The sequence below is a fragment of the Hibiscus syriacus genome, unplaced genomic scaffold (assembly GCF_006381635.1).
Source record: "Hibiscus syriacus cultivar Baekdansim isolate YM2019G1 unplaced genomic scaffold, ASM638163v2 tig00111099_pilon, whole genome shotgun sequence".
In the NCBI taxonomy this organism is placed as follows: domain Eukaryota; kingdom Viridiplantae; phylum Streptophyta; class Magnoliopsida; order Malvales; family Malvaceae; genus Hibiscus; species Hibiscus syriacus.
In genome coordinates this window covers 1,045,809-1,058,605 of record NW_024062984.1, presented here as the reverse complement: position 1 = coordinate 1,058,605, position 12,797 = coordinate 1,045,809, and the positions used below count along the sequence as shown (strand labels likewise).

At 35.2% G+C, this 12,797-nt stretch overlaps 2 protein-coding genes and 1 pseudogene across 2 annotated transcripts; 2 read left to right on the top strand and 1 right to left on the bottom strand.

Annotated features, from left to right (window-relative positions):
- Positions 1–22: 22 nt before the first annotated feature.
- LOC120153186 (RPM1-interacting protein 4-like) lies at positions 23–1,890 on the top strand. Its single transcript, XM_039165189.1, has 4 exons — positions 23–230; positions 754–1,215; positions 1,473–1,661; positions 1,776–1,890. The coding sequence occupies exons 1-4, from the start codon at positions 225–227 to the stop codon at positions 1,803–1,805; spliced, it is 687 nt and encodes a 228-aa protein (XP_039021120.1). The 5' UTR covers positions 23–224; the 3' UTR covers positions 1,806–1,890.
- Positions 1,891–4,584: 2,694 nt separating this feature from the next.
- LOC120153229 lies at positions 4,585–6,455 on the top strand (annotated as a pseudogene).
- A 289-nt stretch (positions 6,456–6,744) lies between these two features.
- On the bottom strand, positions 6,745–7,416 carry LOC120153340 (E3 ubiquitin-protein ligase RNF126-like). The gene has a single exon (XM_039165317.1). The coding sequence runs from the start codon at positions 7,414–7,416 to the stop codon at positions 6,745–6,747; it is 672 nt and encodes a 223-aa protein (XP_039021248.1).
- Positions 7,417–12,797: the final 5,381 nt, after the last annotated feature.

The window sequence follows — 12,797 nt, the reverse complement described above, 5'->3', positions numbered from 1 at the left end:
AATGGTCAAACACTACCGGTGGCTCCGGTCAATGGTCGAGATTAAATTCTCTCTTTAAAACCTGCCTTCCCTCTCTCTCTCTCTCTCTTTGTGTCGAAGGGTTCTTTGGTCGTAGATTTTGTCTAGGTTTTATTTGTAGTTCGTTTGAATACAGAGGAAACTGATTTATTTTTTGTTCAATTTTGGATTCTGGGTTTTGTTTCTCAAGTTTGCTGGAGAGATAAATGGCAGTAAGTTTTTCTCTTTTTTGATCTTTCTTCCAGGTTCCTTTGTTGTTTTTGCTTTGGTTTAGTCTCCACTATTATTCTGTTTGTTTCCTGAGAAAATTGTAAAAGACGAAGAGAAAGACGAGAGTTTTGTAACTAAAACTCTTTCGGAATCATGCAAACACAATTTTACATCTATGACAAGAATAATGATTAGATTACTTTATTCTCATGCCCAACTGTTCCCTATTTCATCCTTCGTTAAGCTCATGTTGTAATGGTAAATTTTTTTTAGTGCTCATCTGGTTTCCTGAATTTTCTGAAATGGATTCTTCAATGGAATTAGCTTGATTCAGAATTGATCGAAACAGCTTTACTATTTGACGGAGGACCAAGCTTTAAAGTGTGAGCTTAAGTTATAAGCATGCTCCTCTTTAGTTTGTTCAAAAGACAGTCGCATATCTTGGAATTGTTTTTGCCCCATCTATGATCTGCTAATCGTTGACCCCGTTATTGATCTTTAGCTTTTTGTTGCCATTGATTGCAGCAACGTTCTCGTGTACCCAAGTTTGGCACTTGGGAGAGTGAAGGGAATGTTCCCTACACAGCTTATTTCGATAAGGCTCGTCAGGGTCGAATTGGGGGAATGATTGTGAACCCAAATGATCCCCAGGAGAGTCCGGGATTACATCAAGATTACGTTGCTCCAACTAGAGCTCCCTCGGCTTCACAACCGAAGCCAGAATTGGACGACCGCAAACAACACGCAGACTCTCCGGCACGCAATGAGAACGTCAACCGCAGGCCTTCCGGGGACTCTACACCGTCTCGTTATGGTCGCGGAGCAAGTTCTGGTGAAGCCCCGAAACGATCTACGAGATCAAGTATTGGATCAGAAAACAGCATAGATAAATCACCGGTTCATCACCAGGCACGGGGAGCAGGAAGGGGTAGCATGGCATCACCCGGGAGATCCAAAATGAAGCCGAGTGCTAGAGGGAACGAAAGTGTAATTTATCTTCCTTCCTTCCGTTTTATTCTTTCACAAATGCATAAAACAGAATCAGTGTGCTGGTGGATTTGAAAAAGCATAGCTTATCCATCGTACATCATCTCATTTAACATGGCAAAGCATCAACATAATAATGCATTATGCTCTTCTTGCTTTTCTCGAGATTGTAGCTCGAACCGCTCTTTTTCATACGATGACACTTCTTGATACAAACTGATTCGAATGCGAATATTTTTTGCTTTCTGGTGTCGCAGCCTGATAAAGGTGCTGCTGTTCCGAAATTCGGTGACTGGGACGAGAATAACCCGTCCTCCGCCGACGGTTACACTCACATTTTTAATCAGGTGCGAGAAGAGAGGAACAATGGAGGCAAGGTAACACCGGGTGAGCGATCTCCATGCAACACTCCCCGTAATCGGAAACCAACTAACAGCGGTGCGAGGGTATGTTTTCCAGTGACCTCACTGAGCACTTTGATTGCTGTGGTATGGTTTCTAAAAATCTTACACACACGCATATGTATACATGCTAATTCTGTGTTTCTTCATTTCTCCCAGGGTTGCTGCTGTCCATTTTGGAGGAAATGAGGCCTGCGAATTTGCTCCTTTTGTTGTTCGTGTGGGATACTGTAAAATACATGGAGGGTCGTTTGGAGGGGGAATATGGGATTCCCGGAATAGAATCCACATTCCCTCATTTGGTTTGGCCGGGAATGTCATTCCTAGTAATGTTTTATTACCAATAGTGAATTTTTTGATATATATTACCGGGAATGTCATTACCTCAATTCCCATAGGTATTATAACATTACTGGTGTTTTGGACTAAAATGCCCTTAAATTATTATTTTTTTTCAAAAATATTCTTCTTCTGTCATTGAATAATAAAAATTCTACGAAGGTTAAATTACAAATTTATTCTTAAATTATTTTAGATTTACAAAAAAAAAATCTATAATTAAAATTTTATATGAAGTTCAGGGGTTAAAATAAAATTTTACCCTTTCATTAAACATTTTTTATATTTTTAATTTTGTAAAAAAATTATATAAATATTATGAATTTAATTTTTTAAAGAAAATATATAAATATTTTACAACTTGTAATATTATACAAATATATAATAAGGACAATTTGGTCAAATATACATTTCAATTATTTTTTATTCCTTTAACAAAACACAATAATCTTACATTATTGCTAAACCAACCAAACACAAAATACAACATTCTCAGTAATCATATTCCCTGATAATCTTTTATTCCCACCGGTAATCTCAACTTCTGTGAATTAAATGCACCCTGAAGGCTACTTTGAAGCATAGCGGTTTCACTTAAGTTTTTGGTTGATTTTGATTCTGTTCGATTTGTTACAAATTTTATATGAAATTTTGAGCTATCATGTTAGGGTTTATATTAAATAGCATATATCAGTGTAGGAATTTAAAAAATTAAAAATCATCCCTATTTTAAAAATTTAATAAATATGTAAAATTATTCAAGATTAAATAAAAATAACCTATATATATATATATATATATATATATATATATATATATATATATATATATATTAAAAAAGGAAATTTAGCGAAAGTATGGGACAAGGAGACTCTAATTTCTCATCTCCGATTGTATTTTTCCTTTTATTAATATTTCAAACAAGTTAAAATGTCTAATCGGATTAATAACATCAAAGGTGTTCAACTGTGATAAAAAAAATTAAATCTATATTGAAAATATTAAGTATTAATTGATTCATCATATTCACTTAATAACTGAATTAATATTATTCAGCTCAAATATAATATGAATAATATTTAAAAACGCAAGCATCATATAATTTAAATTTGACGTATTAAAAATAAATAATTCTTATTGACATTGTTTATATTTTAAACACATAAGATCCAAATTATCATTATAACAAATATATACTAATTTACAATTTAATCTTCATGTTTTAAAGAGTTACATGCAATATATGTCCCTAAACTATGATTCTCATTTCAAATTAGTCCTTAAACTTTCAAATATTTCAATTTCATCCTTTATTCTAAGTTACTCCTTAAACTTTTGAACATTCGAATTTCATCCCCAAACTATGAATCTCATTTTAAATTGGTCCCTAAAATTTTAGATCTTTCAATTTCATCCTCAAGTTCATCCAAATATGTAATCCATTTCAAACATAGTTTAACAAATTTTTTTCAAACATACAATAATATAACTTACCTAATGGTTTTATTAACAAGAGATGTGATTAGTATATACAAATAATTTAGGATAAAATTGAAATATTCAAAAAGTTTGGGACCAATTTAGGATGAAGATCATAGCTTGGGGATGAAAATGAAATGTTTAAAAGTTTAAGGACTAATTTAGAATAATAGTCATAGCTTAAGGATGAAATTAAAATGTTTAAAAGTTTAGGGACTAACTTAAAATGAGGGTCATGGATTGGGAACATATGATGCAATTAACTGTATTTTAAATATGCTACTTACACCTCTAATATGACGAACTGACATCTGCCTTAAATTAACAATTAAACTAGTAGAAGAAGCATGAATCGAGTGGTCTCCGTAATAAAGGAATGATTATTATTACTTGAGACTCGGGTTTGAGCACCGTGAACGTCAGGGGTGTGAGCGTTCAATATTAAAGGGTTGAGAATTATCTTATAACATATAATGTTTTGTACTTACCCCGGATTAATTAAAAAAAACTAGTAGAAGAACTTGATTGATTTAACGATGAAGTTTATGCCAAGTCAAAATCTGTACAATAATTTTTGGACAATTACTAAATATAACCCTTTTTAATTTCATCCCCAACGCCAAAAGGCGATTTAATCATGACCGTTAATCTTTTTTAAAAGCGAATCCGTCGGCGTCAGTGAAACTCAAACAGCGTCAAAATTTCGCGGTCGCTCAAAACAATTCAAAATTTCAATGAAAACCCCCTAAAATTCAAAAAACCCAAATGAAAATCACTCACGGCTAAAGCAAAAGACAGCGCTCCCCCTCCGTTTTTCACTGTCTTTTATTTTGCTCCCAGATCTGGATTTCAAAATAAGCAAACAAAAGGCGCGGAGAAAATTTCACTTCTCTTTTCTTTCTTCAATCTCAGGTACTTGAAATACTTTCAGTTCTCTTTCAAGTCAACGCTGCTCTTCTGTGTTTTATTATATCACCAATTTGTAATCTGGTTTTTGTTTTATTGTTTGTTTAGGATTGCCCCAATTTCATGATTTTTTTATGTCCAGTTAAGATTGATACCAATCGAATTATAGTGTGAGGTTCTTCTTATAGGTCTTAGATTTAGGATGCAATCTAGTGAAATAACGTGAAGAAAAGTGAGGGATTTTTGTTTCCGGGTATCAGTTTTTGTTATTTTCCGGAGAAAAGTTTCCGATTTTCCATCAAATTTGAGCGTCCAGTCGAGGAAAACAGAAGAAAATGGTGAGGGAAGAAAGAGTGGAGTCATTTTACTCGAGGCTTAGGGAATCAGCTGGGGCATCTTCTCTCTCTCCTTTACTTATATTCCCGTCCACCTCCGATGTTGACTCTCTATGTGCTCTCAAAATCATTTTCCATATTCTTGAATCTGATTCTGTCCGGTACTCGTGTTATCCGGTGTCTTCTTTTCAAGAAATCCGAGAACATGCAGCATCTGAATTGAGTTCTTCCTCTGATGAACCCGTTCCTATGCTTTTGATAAACTGGGGCTGCCACCGTGACCTCCAAGAGGATCTTAAGCTAGGGTCAGCTGCAAGGGTTTTTATCATAGATAGTCATAGGCCGATTCATTTGCATAACTTGAGTGATCAGAATGATCAAGTGGTTGTTCTTTATACTAATGATGATGAACGGTTGGCTGATCTGGCCTATGATTTTGAGGTTAAGGAGTTGGCAAATGCTAGCTATTCTTTGCATAATTCAGAGTTGGATAGTGAAGAAGATGAAGATAGCGAAAGCGAGGAGGAAGAGGAGGAAGGGAGAGTCAGGGATAGTTCTAGGAAAAGAAGACGATCATCCTCAGAAGGTGAAGAACCAGTGTCGCGGCGTTTTAAGAAACTGAAAAGGGATTATTATCGGATGGGAACTTTCCATGGAAAGCCATCAGGGTGTTTGATGTATGATTTGTCACATTCTTTGAGGAAAAACACAAATGAGTTGCCTTGGCTGGCTTGAGTTTCACTTACTGATCAGTTTGTTCACGAAGGGCTAACAGATGAGAGGTATGAAGCTGGGGTTATGGAGCTTCAGCAGCATATTAACAGTCTAGGGAATCTCGATGCTGTTACTTCGGTGACTCTTAAAGATGGTACCAAGGTTCGAGCACCTGATTCCTCAAGAATTGCCTATGAAGATGAACCAAGACTTGTGTTGTTAAGAGAGTGGAATTTATTTGATTCAATGCTGTGCTCCTCATACATTGCCCCTAAGTTGAAGACCTGGAGTGATAATGGTATGAAGAAGCTTAAGCTTCTTCTTGCAAGGATGGGATTTGCACTTGTAGATTGCCAGCAGAAGTTCCAGTACATGAATCATGAAGTAAAACAGAAGATGAAAGATCAATTTGAACAAATTTTGCCTGAATACGGACTTAATGATTTCTACTACAAAAGTTTCTTGCGCCTACATGGTTATACTTCAAGGGTTTCAGCAGCGGATATGGTATATGGGGTTACTGCGCTGCTTGAATCATTTATGCAATCGGATGGCACGTGTGCTTTGAAGCAGTTTGGGGTGGCATATGATGCACTGTCCCTATGCAATCTTGATAAGCTGAAATCTGGAATGCAGCAAGCAATCAAGATACAAAGAGCTATTCTTAGGCAAGGGAGTGCTTCAATAACAAAGAGTGGGTGCATCAGGAGTGGGAGAAATTTTAGGTGGGTGAAGCTTGAAGATTCAGTAGACACAAAGCTGTTGGGTCACCCCCAGGCTCTGACTAAGTTTTGCTACTTTCTAATGGATGCCTTGAAAGAGAAGGGAGCAAAGCTGAAACCTTTGTGCCTGCATGTTGCAAGAGCCATCCAAGGTGTTGATTGTTGGGGTCTGTGGGAAGCCTCGTCTCGGAGCACTTAAAGGGAATGCATTCGGCCTTGCATTCAGGATCGCGGCCGAGGAAACTGGAGCTGAATTCTTCCATGAACTGTTCGAGTCTTCATGGATTGTGCTGGATACAGGCGTTGTTAATTCCTTCATATTCAAACTAACTGAGAAGCTTTGATGTAAAGCTTTCATCGTTAGGGCAATTCTAACTAGGCTTTGTTAAATTGGAAACATTTTTTTTACCTTTAAGCAATTTTTAGCTTGTTTGAAATTATTCATAAATAAAAATCCAGTTTATGATCAGCAGATACTTTAATATTTCTTTCTTGGGATTTAACTTTCATCAACTTTCTATTCAATCTTATTACTACCATTTTTCTGGATAAAATAACGAAACCAACTTATAAACAATCACCAGTTCTACAAGAAACAAATGAAGAAAACAGAAACACAGAATTGTAATCCATCTAATCGGTGGGCATCTCAAACCGACAAATAGGGCAATAATGGCTCTGCTTCAACCATCTTTCTATGCAACCGCCATGAAAGAGATGAGAACATGGCATCTGGGATGCTTCAAATCCAACTCCGAGTTCCTCTAAGCAAACCATGCAATCTCCTTCCTCTCCATCTTCTACTTTGACCCTCCTCACCATCTTTTTAACAGATGACCCAGTCGCTCCTACCATCCCATAGTTATTGTTTTCGAATTCCATCCTCGATTCCGCCAAAGCTCTTGTCATCAAGGTTTCCTGGTCGGTCATGGGTTCCATTGCCACAAGCATATCGGAATGTAATTGCAATGATAGGCAGTAATAACCCCGGTCCAACATTCCACGCACAGTTCCAAGCCCACATTGGATAATGTCTTGAAGGACACCTTCATAATCAGCGGAGGAAGTGTCGACTCCGAGCTCTGCGAGCTTCGGAGCAAGAACCTCGTTAATGTGGCGGGGGCTTTGCAGAATGTTCAAACGGAAACAGAGGGTTCGTTGCGAGAAGAAAGGGTCGGCGGCGGCGGCGGCGATGTAGCCGACATTAAGTGTTAAGACGATGTGGATTGAAGACGGAGGTATTTGACGATGGTGCGGTGTGAATTGCAGAGGGTGAGATTGGTGCCATACAATCCTATACTCCATTGAAACGTTTGAAACAAAACTAGAGAAGAAAGCATTAAAGCCAAACTCTGCGCTTGTGTAGTCTTTTATAGATAGCACAATGGCGGCATAAAGAACAGTCGGTTCTAAAAAAGGCTTTAAATTTGAAATAGTGGAGTTGACCGTTTAATGAGATGTACTTCAGTTGCCTTTTAATGGCTTCATTTAATTACATTGTATTTTACTAATGCTATTGTTTTTGTTTTTTAAAATATTACTAATATATATATTACCTACCAAGTCAATAGTAATTCTTTGGATTACATAACTGACATGCTCTATCATTTTTAAAGTTAATAGAAGATTTAATTTATAACTGAATCGAAGATGTCGTTGTCGGTAAGTAGTTAGTTCCTGGTGTTAATTTCAAAATCCTTAAATATATACTTTGTACTTCCCTTCTATCATTTTTTGTATTGTTCTTAGGGGTGTTTGGTTCAAGGATTGTGACATTCCCATGTTTGGTTGGCCGGGAATCTCATTCCCGGTAATGTTTTATTACCAATAGTAGATTTTTTGGGGTATATTACCAGGAATGTCATTACCTCCCTTCCCTTAGGTATTGTAACATTACCGGCGTTTTGGACTAAAATGCCCTTAAATTTTTATTTTTTTTCCAAAAATATCCTTCTTCTGTCATTGAATAATAAAAATTCTACGAAGTTTAAATTACAAATTTATCCTTAAATTATTTTAGATTTACAAAAATTAAAATTTTATATGAAGTTCAGTTGTTAAAAAATTACCCTTTCATTAAACTTTTTTTATATTTTTAATTTTGTAAAAAATATTATATAAATATTATGAATTTAATTTTTTAAAGAAAATATATAAATATTTTACAATTTGTAATATTATACAAATATATAATAAGGACAATTTGGTCAAATATACATTCAAATAATATTTTATTCCTTTAACCAAACACGGTAATCTTACATTCCTGCTAAACCAACCAAACACAAAATACAACATTCCCAGTAATCCTATTCCCTGGTAATCTTTTATTCCCACTGGTAATCTTACATTCCGTGAACCAAACGCACCCTTAGTGTATATTTTATGGTTCAAAATTAATTTAATTTTAATCACTTAACTAGAAAAATTAATGTTTAAATTATTTTTTATTCATTTTAAATTCTTAAAGTCTTTAGGTTAAGATAGATATTTAACATTTTTTCATGATCATTTTAAGAGTTAGATTCATCATGATCATTAAAAAAAAAACCACTCAAAATGTGACATATCGTGGTTATAATTTTTTAAAAATATTTATTTAAAAAAATAAAATTCTTATTTCAAAAACCTCAAATCTCTTTCTCTTTCTCTCTCTCTCTCGGGAAAAAAACTCAAACCCCTAAAAAGTTTAATTCTAAGCCCTTATTACTATCAATGGACATTGCCACCGTCGTCACTAAACGACCGTCCACCTATTGCGACCCACTCATCATTGTCCTAATCCCTAAAATTCCTTAATATCTATCATATCTTAGTGAATGTTATGATATTTCCTAAGTGAAGGCAAAGTAAAGTTTAGTCAGTAATGGTCATGGTATGAATTAAAGTGGAGAATAATACAAGTGTAATGGGCCACATGACGACATGCAACATCGATAAAACTTGAAAAGATAAATTTGATTAAAATTTAGAGATTTAGGTCTTGAAATTTAAGAATTTAGAGATTTAGATATTAACATTTAGGATTTAATGAGATTAAGGCCATAATTATTGTTTTCAAACTCCCCCTTGATTCCGCCAAAGCTTTGGTCATCAAGGTCTCCTGGTCTGTAATTCCCCGGGTCAACCCAAAACCCATAATTTGAGCCCATTAAATTTCCTAGACCAGTTCTTAAGGGTTTTGGGCTTCAGTAGGCCCAAAAGAAGGGTAAATGATGGCTTTAGTATGGATTTAAAAGGAAAGTGACCAAATTAGCAATTTACCCATAGCCAGTTTTAAAGGATAAACCCCCCCTTAACCTTAAGTGTTTACACATGAAAACTAAAACCCAAAATATCTTCTTTCTCTCTCTCCCCTTTCCTTCCCAAGAGAAAGCTTAAATGTGGAAGCTTTTCAAATTCCAAGCTTAGTTATAAGTAATTAAGGTAAGTGTTTTAATCTCATTCCTTAAGTTTCATTTCAAGCCCTAAATCTTAGGTTTTGGTTAAGTTTTCAAAATGTGTTTTTAAGAAAGGTTAAGGGAATCAAAGGATTCATGTTTATTCTAGTAAATTTCAGTTGTTTGAAGTATCTTTAACCTTGTTTTAAGTCTTATATAAGCTAGTAAACCCCTTTTCTTGCATTTGTTTAGCTAAGGAAGTGGTTGAACGTTCAAAGGCTAGAGGTAAAAAAAATGTGACCCCTAGTTGATTTGGAGAGGTTTTAGCAGCCAAGGCAATCAGGTAACACTCACAGCTTCCTCATACCAGTTGTTCTGGATCGAGACTGAGATTCTAGAATGCCATTTTGGTATCGGTACTCTAAAGAGAATCGATACCCAAGGTCCAATATCAATACTCCCATATGAGTATCGATACTTCCTCTTTTTTTTCAAGGTATTTCAGCTGAGGTATAGATACCTGGGGTTGGGTATTGATACTGAGGAGAGGGTATCGATATTGTAAGGTAAGTATCGATATCGAGATTTAGAATTGGGCTTGTAATTCAAGGGGAATTATAGAATCAAGTGGGGTTTCCCAAAAGCTTATAATTACTCCCAAATAAGACTACAAGTGAGAATATATTAATGATTAATTCAAACATAGAAACGAGATAAAGTATGATGAAATAAGATTAGCCTTGTATGAATGCTTAGGAAACGACCCAAGTCACCCAAGTTCCTTTAGAGAAGCTAGCAGTGTCGAAAGTATAGATTCAATCCGGATATCCTTAGAGAGTGCGCAAGGCACTTTAAGCTAACTAACAAAGGCCAAGGCCTGACACTCGTAAGGGGTGGGTTAGTCGAGGGTGTGGTGTCTGATGTAGAGATTCTGGGGGCCTTTTCCTCGGTAGACTAGAGGGGTGTGTGAGCTCCGAGATGCAGAATGCTCAGCTGCATCATGATGTCTACCATAGAGTAGAGAGTGAGTATACAAATATACTCACTAAAGCAAAGCAATAGAATTGATAGCTTGAGTCTTTCAGTGATGCACTTTTAGTATGATCTAGTTCTTAGTGTGGCACTGAGCTAGTTAGCTCAGCGTTTGAAATTTGTTTCCTTACACTGATTAGGTGGAGCAGATGAAGAGCTTTAGAGTGACCAAGGTCTAGACCAAAGCATATCAGAGTACGTCTCAAGATTTTGAAAGAGCATGTATATTTGTAAACCCTGTTGTAAAGTTGAGTCGTAACTGTATTTAAGAGTTGGTCTGTATTATTTTTAATGTAAAGTTTAAGTTATATTTTATGGTGTTTTTATTATTAAAATGGCCGCTTTAAAATCAGAGAAAGTAAGAAAAATATTTGGTCAATCACCTCGGTGGTTCCGTGTAGCACTCTGATCGGTCAACTGTGTGTCGTACTGGTTTAGGGTGTTACATGGTCGCTTATGAGTTTTAGTGCCATAAACATATACAATGTAATTGCAAGGCTTGGTAGTAATATCCTCGGTCCAACATTGCACGCATAGTTCCAAGTCCATGTTGGATAATATCTTGAATTTATAATCAATAGTGAAAATGTCGACTCTAAGCTTTGCAAACTTCGGAGAAAGTACCTCGTTAAAATGGCAAGGGCTTTGAAGAAGGTTCAAACGGAAACAAAGAGTTTGTCGTGAGAAGAAAGGGTCGACAACGATAACGTTGATGTAACAAACATTAATGGGTAACCCAATCTAGATTAAAATTAGAAGTATTTGACGGTGGTGGGTATAATTTGTATAGGGTGAGAATGATGTAATACAACCTTGTTCTCCATTAGTTAACGTTATATTTCTTTCAACTTTATGTACACTTATGAACAAAGTGTTCCAACTTTTTTTAGACCGCTTTGTTATAATGTACTTAGATGATATTATGGTGTATAATAACACTTTGAAAAAGAATGATGATCACTTAAGGTAAGTTTTCCAAATGTTAAAGGAAAATAAGTATTATGTGAAAAAGGAAAAGTGTCCCTTTGCTCGACAAAAGGTAACATTCTTATGGCACATTGTAGGCCAATAAAAGTTGCGTATGGATGAGGTTATGATTCGAGTCATTCTAGAATGTGAACCACCCAGGAAAGTTCATGAGTTATGATTATTCCTTCGATTGGTAAACTATTATCAGAGATTCATTTATGGCTATTCCATGATTGTCACACCCTTAACTGATTTGTTGAAGAAAAATCCAGTGTAAGATTGAAATGAGAAATGTCAAGTTTTCGAGGCTTTAAAGCAAGCTGTGATGAAGGAATCGGTGTCGGCACTTCTTGATCGCACATAAAATTTTAAGTGCACAGTGATGCTTCTGACTGTCATATGGGGAGTATTGATGCAAAAGTGGTGGTATACTATGCAAGAAAAGGAGATGACTATCATAGTATATTACTTACGAACTTGGAAACATTACTTGTTGAGATTCAAGTTTTGTGGTAAAAACTAATAGCGTGACCATTAGCTACTTTCAAGATTAGAGGAAGCTCTCTTCGAAGTAAGCAATATGACAACACTTTTTAGTTGAATGACTTCAAGGAGGAATACAAGCCAGACAAGAGGAAGAATCCTTAAGCCAAAAGTCCAGAGGAAAAATAATCGAACCCTAGTTAGATTACTCGAACCCTTACCAATTTCTGAGAGAGCTTGGGAAAGTGTCTCTATGTACTTCATTATTGGATTGCCAATGGTAGATGGATGCAACGATATTTTAGTGATAGTCGATCAATCATCGATTTAGTAAGTATGGAGTGTTCATTTATGTGCCAAAGAAGTATAATGTTGAGGATGCAATAAGGCTATTCTTCAAACACATAATGAAGTATTGGGTATTCTTGACTCGGTCGTAAGTGATCGAGACACAAGGTCCACAAGGAAGTTTAGATAGAGCTATTCAAGATTTTGAACTCCGATTTATATTTGCTTTATATATAAATCTTGAATTTTCATGTATTTTTATATTAATATTTTAATTATTTTCTCACTTGTAAGTCACATCTGATATTTTGTAAAATTTATAATGATAATTAATCTTAGTCTTACGTATATAAAATTTTTCATTATCATATTGGTATTTCTATTAATAAACACTCATAAGCCCGTATAAATATAGACTATAGTGTTCAATTTAAAATTTAAAGGGATAATAACTATCTGATTCTTGTTTTAATAATACTATTTTGAACATTTAAATGACGTGATTGATAATATTTTTAATTTAGTGATCAAAAT

Coding starts and splice junctions, on each gene's coding strand:
- LOC120153186 (XM_039165189.1), top strand. Junction 1,216..1,472: donor GTGCTAGAGGGAACGAAAGT/GTAATTTATCTT, acceptor CTGGTGTCGCAG/CCTGATAAAGGTGCTGCTGT. Junction 1,662..1,775: donor CAACTAACAGCGGTGCGAGG/GTATGTTTTCCA, acceptor CATTTCTCCCAG/GGTTGCTGCTGTCCATTTTG.
- LOC120153340 (XM_039165317.1), bottom strand. CDS start 7,416: ATGGAGTATAGGATTGTATGGCACCAATCTCACCCTCTGCAATTCACA.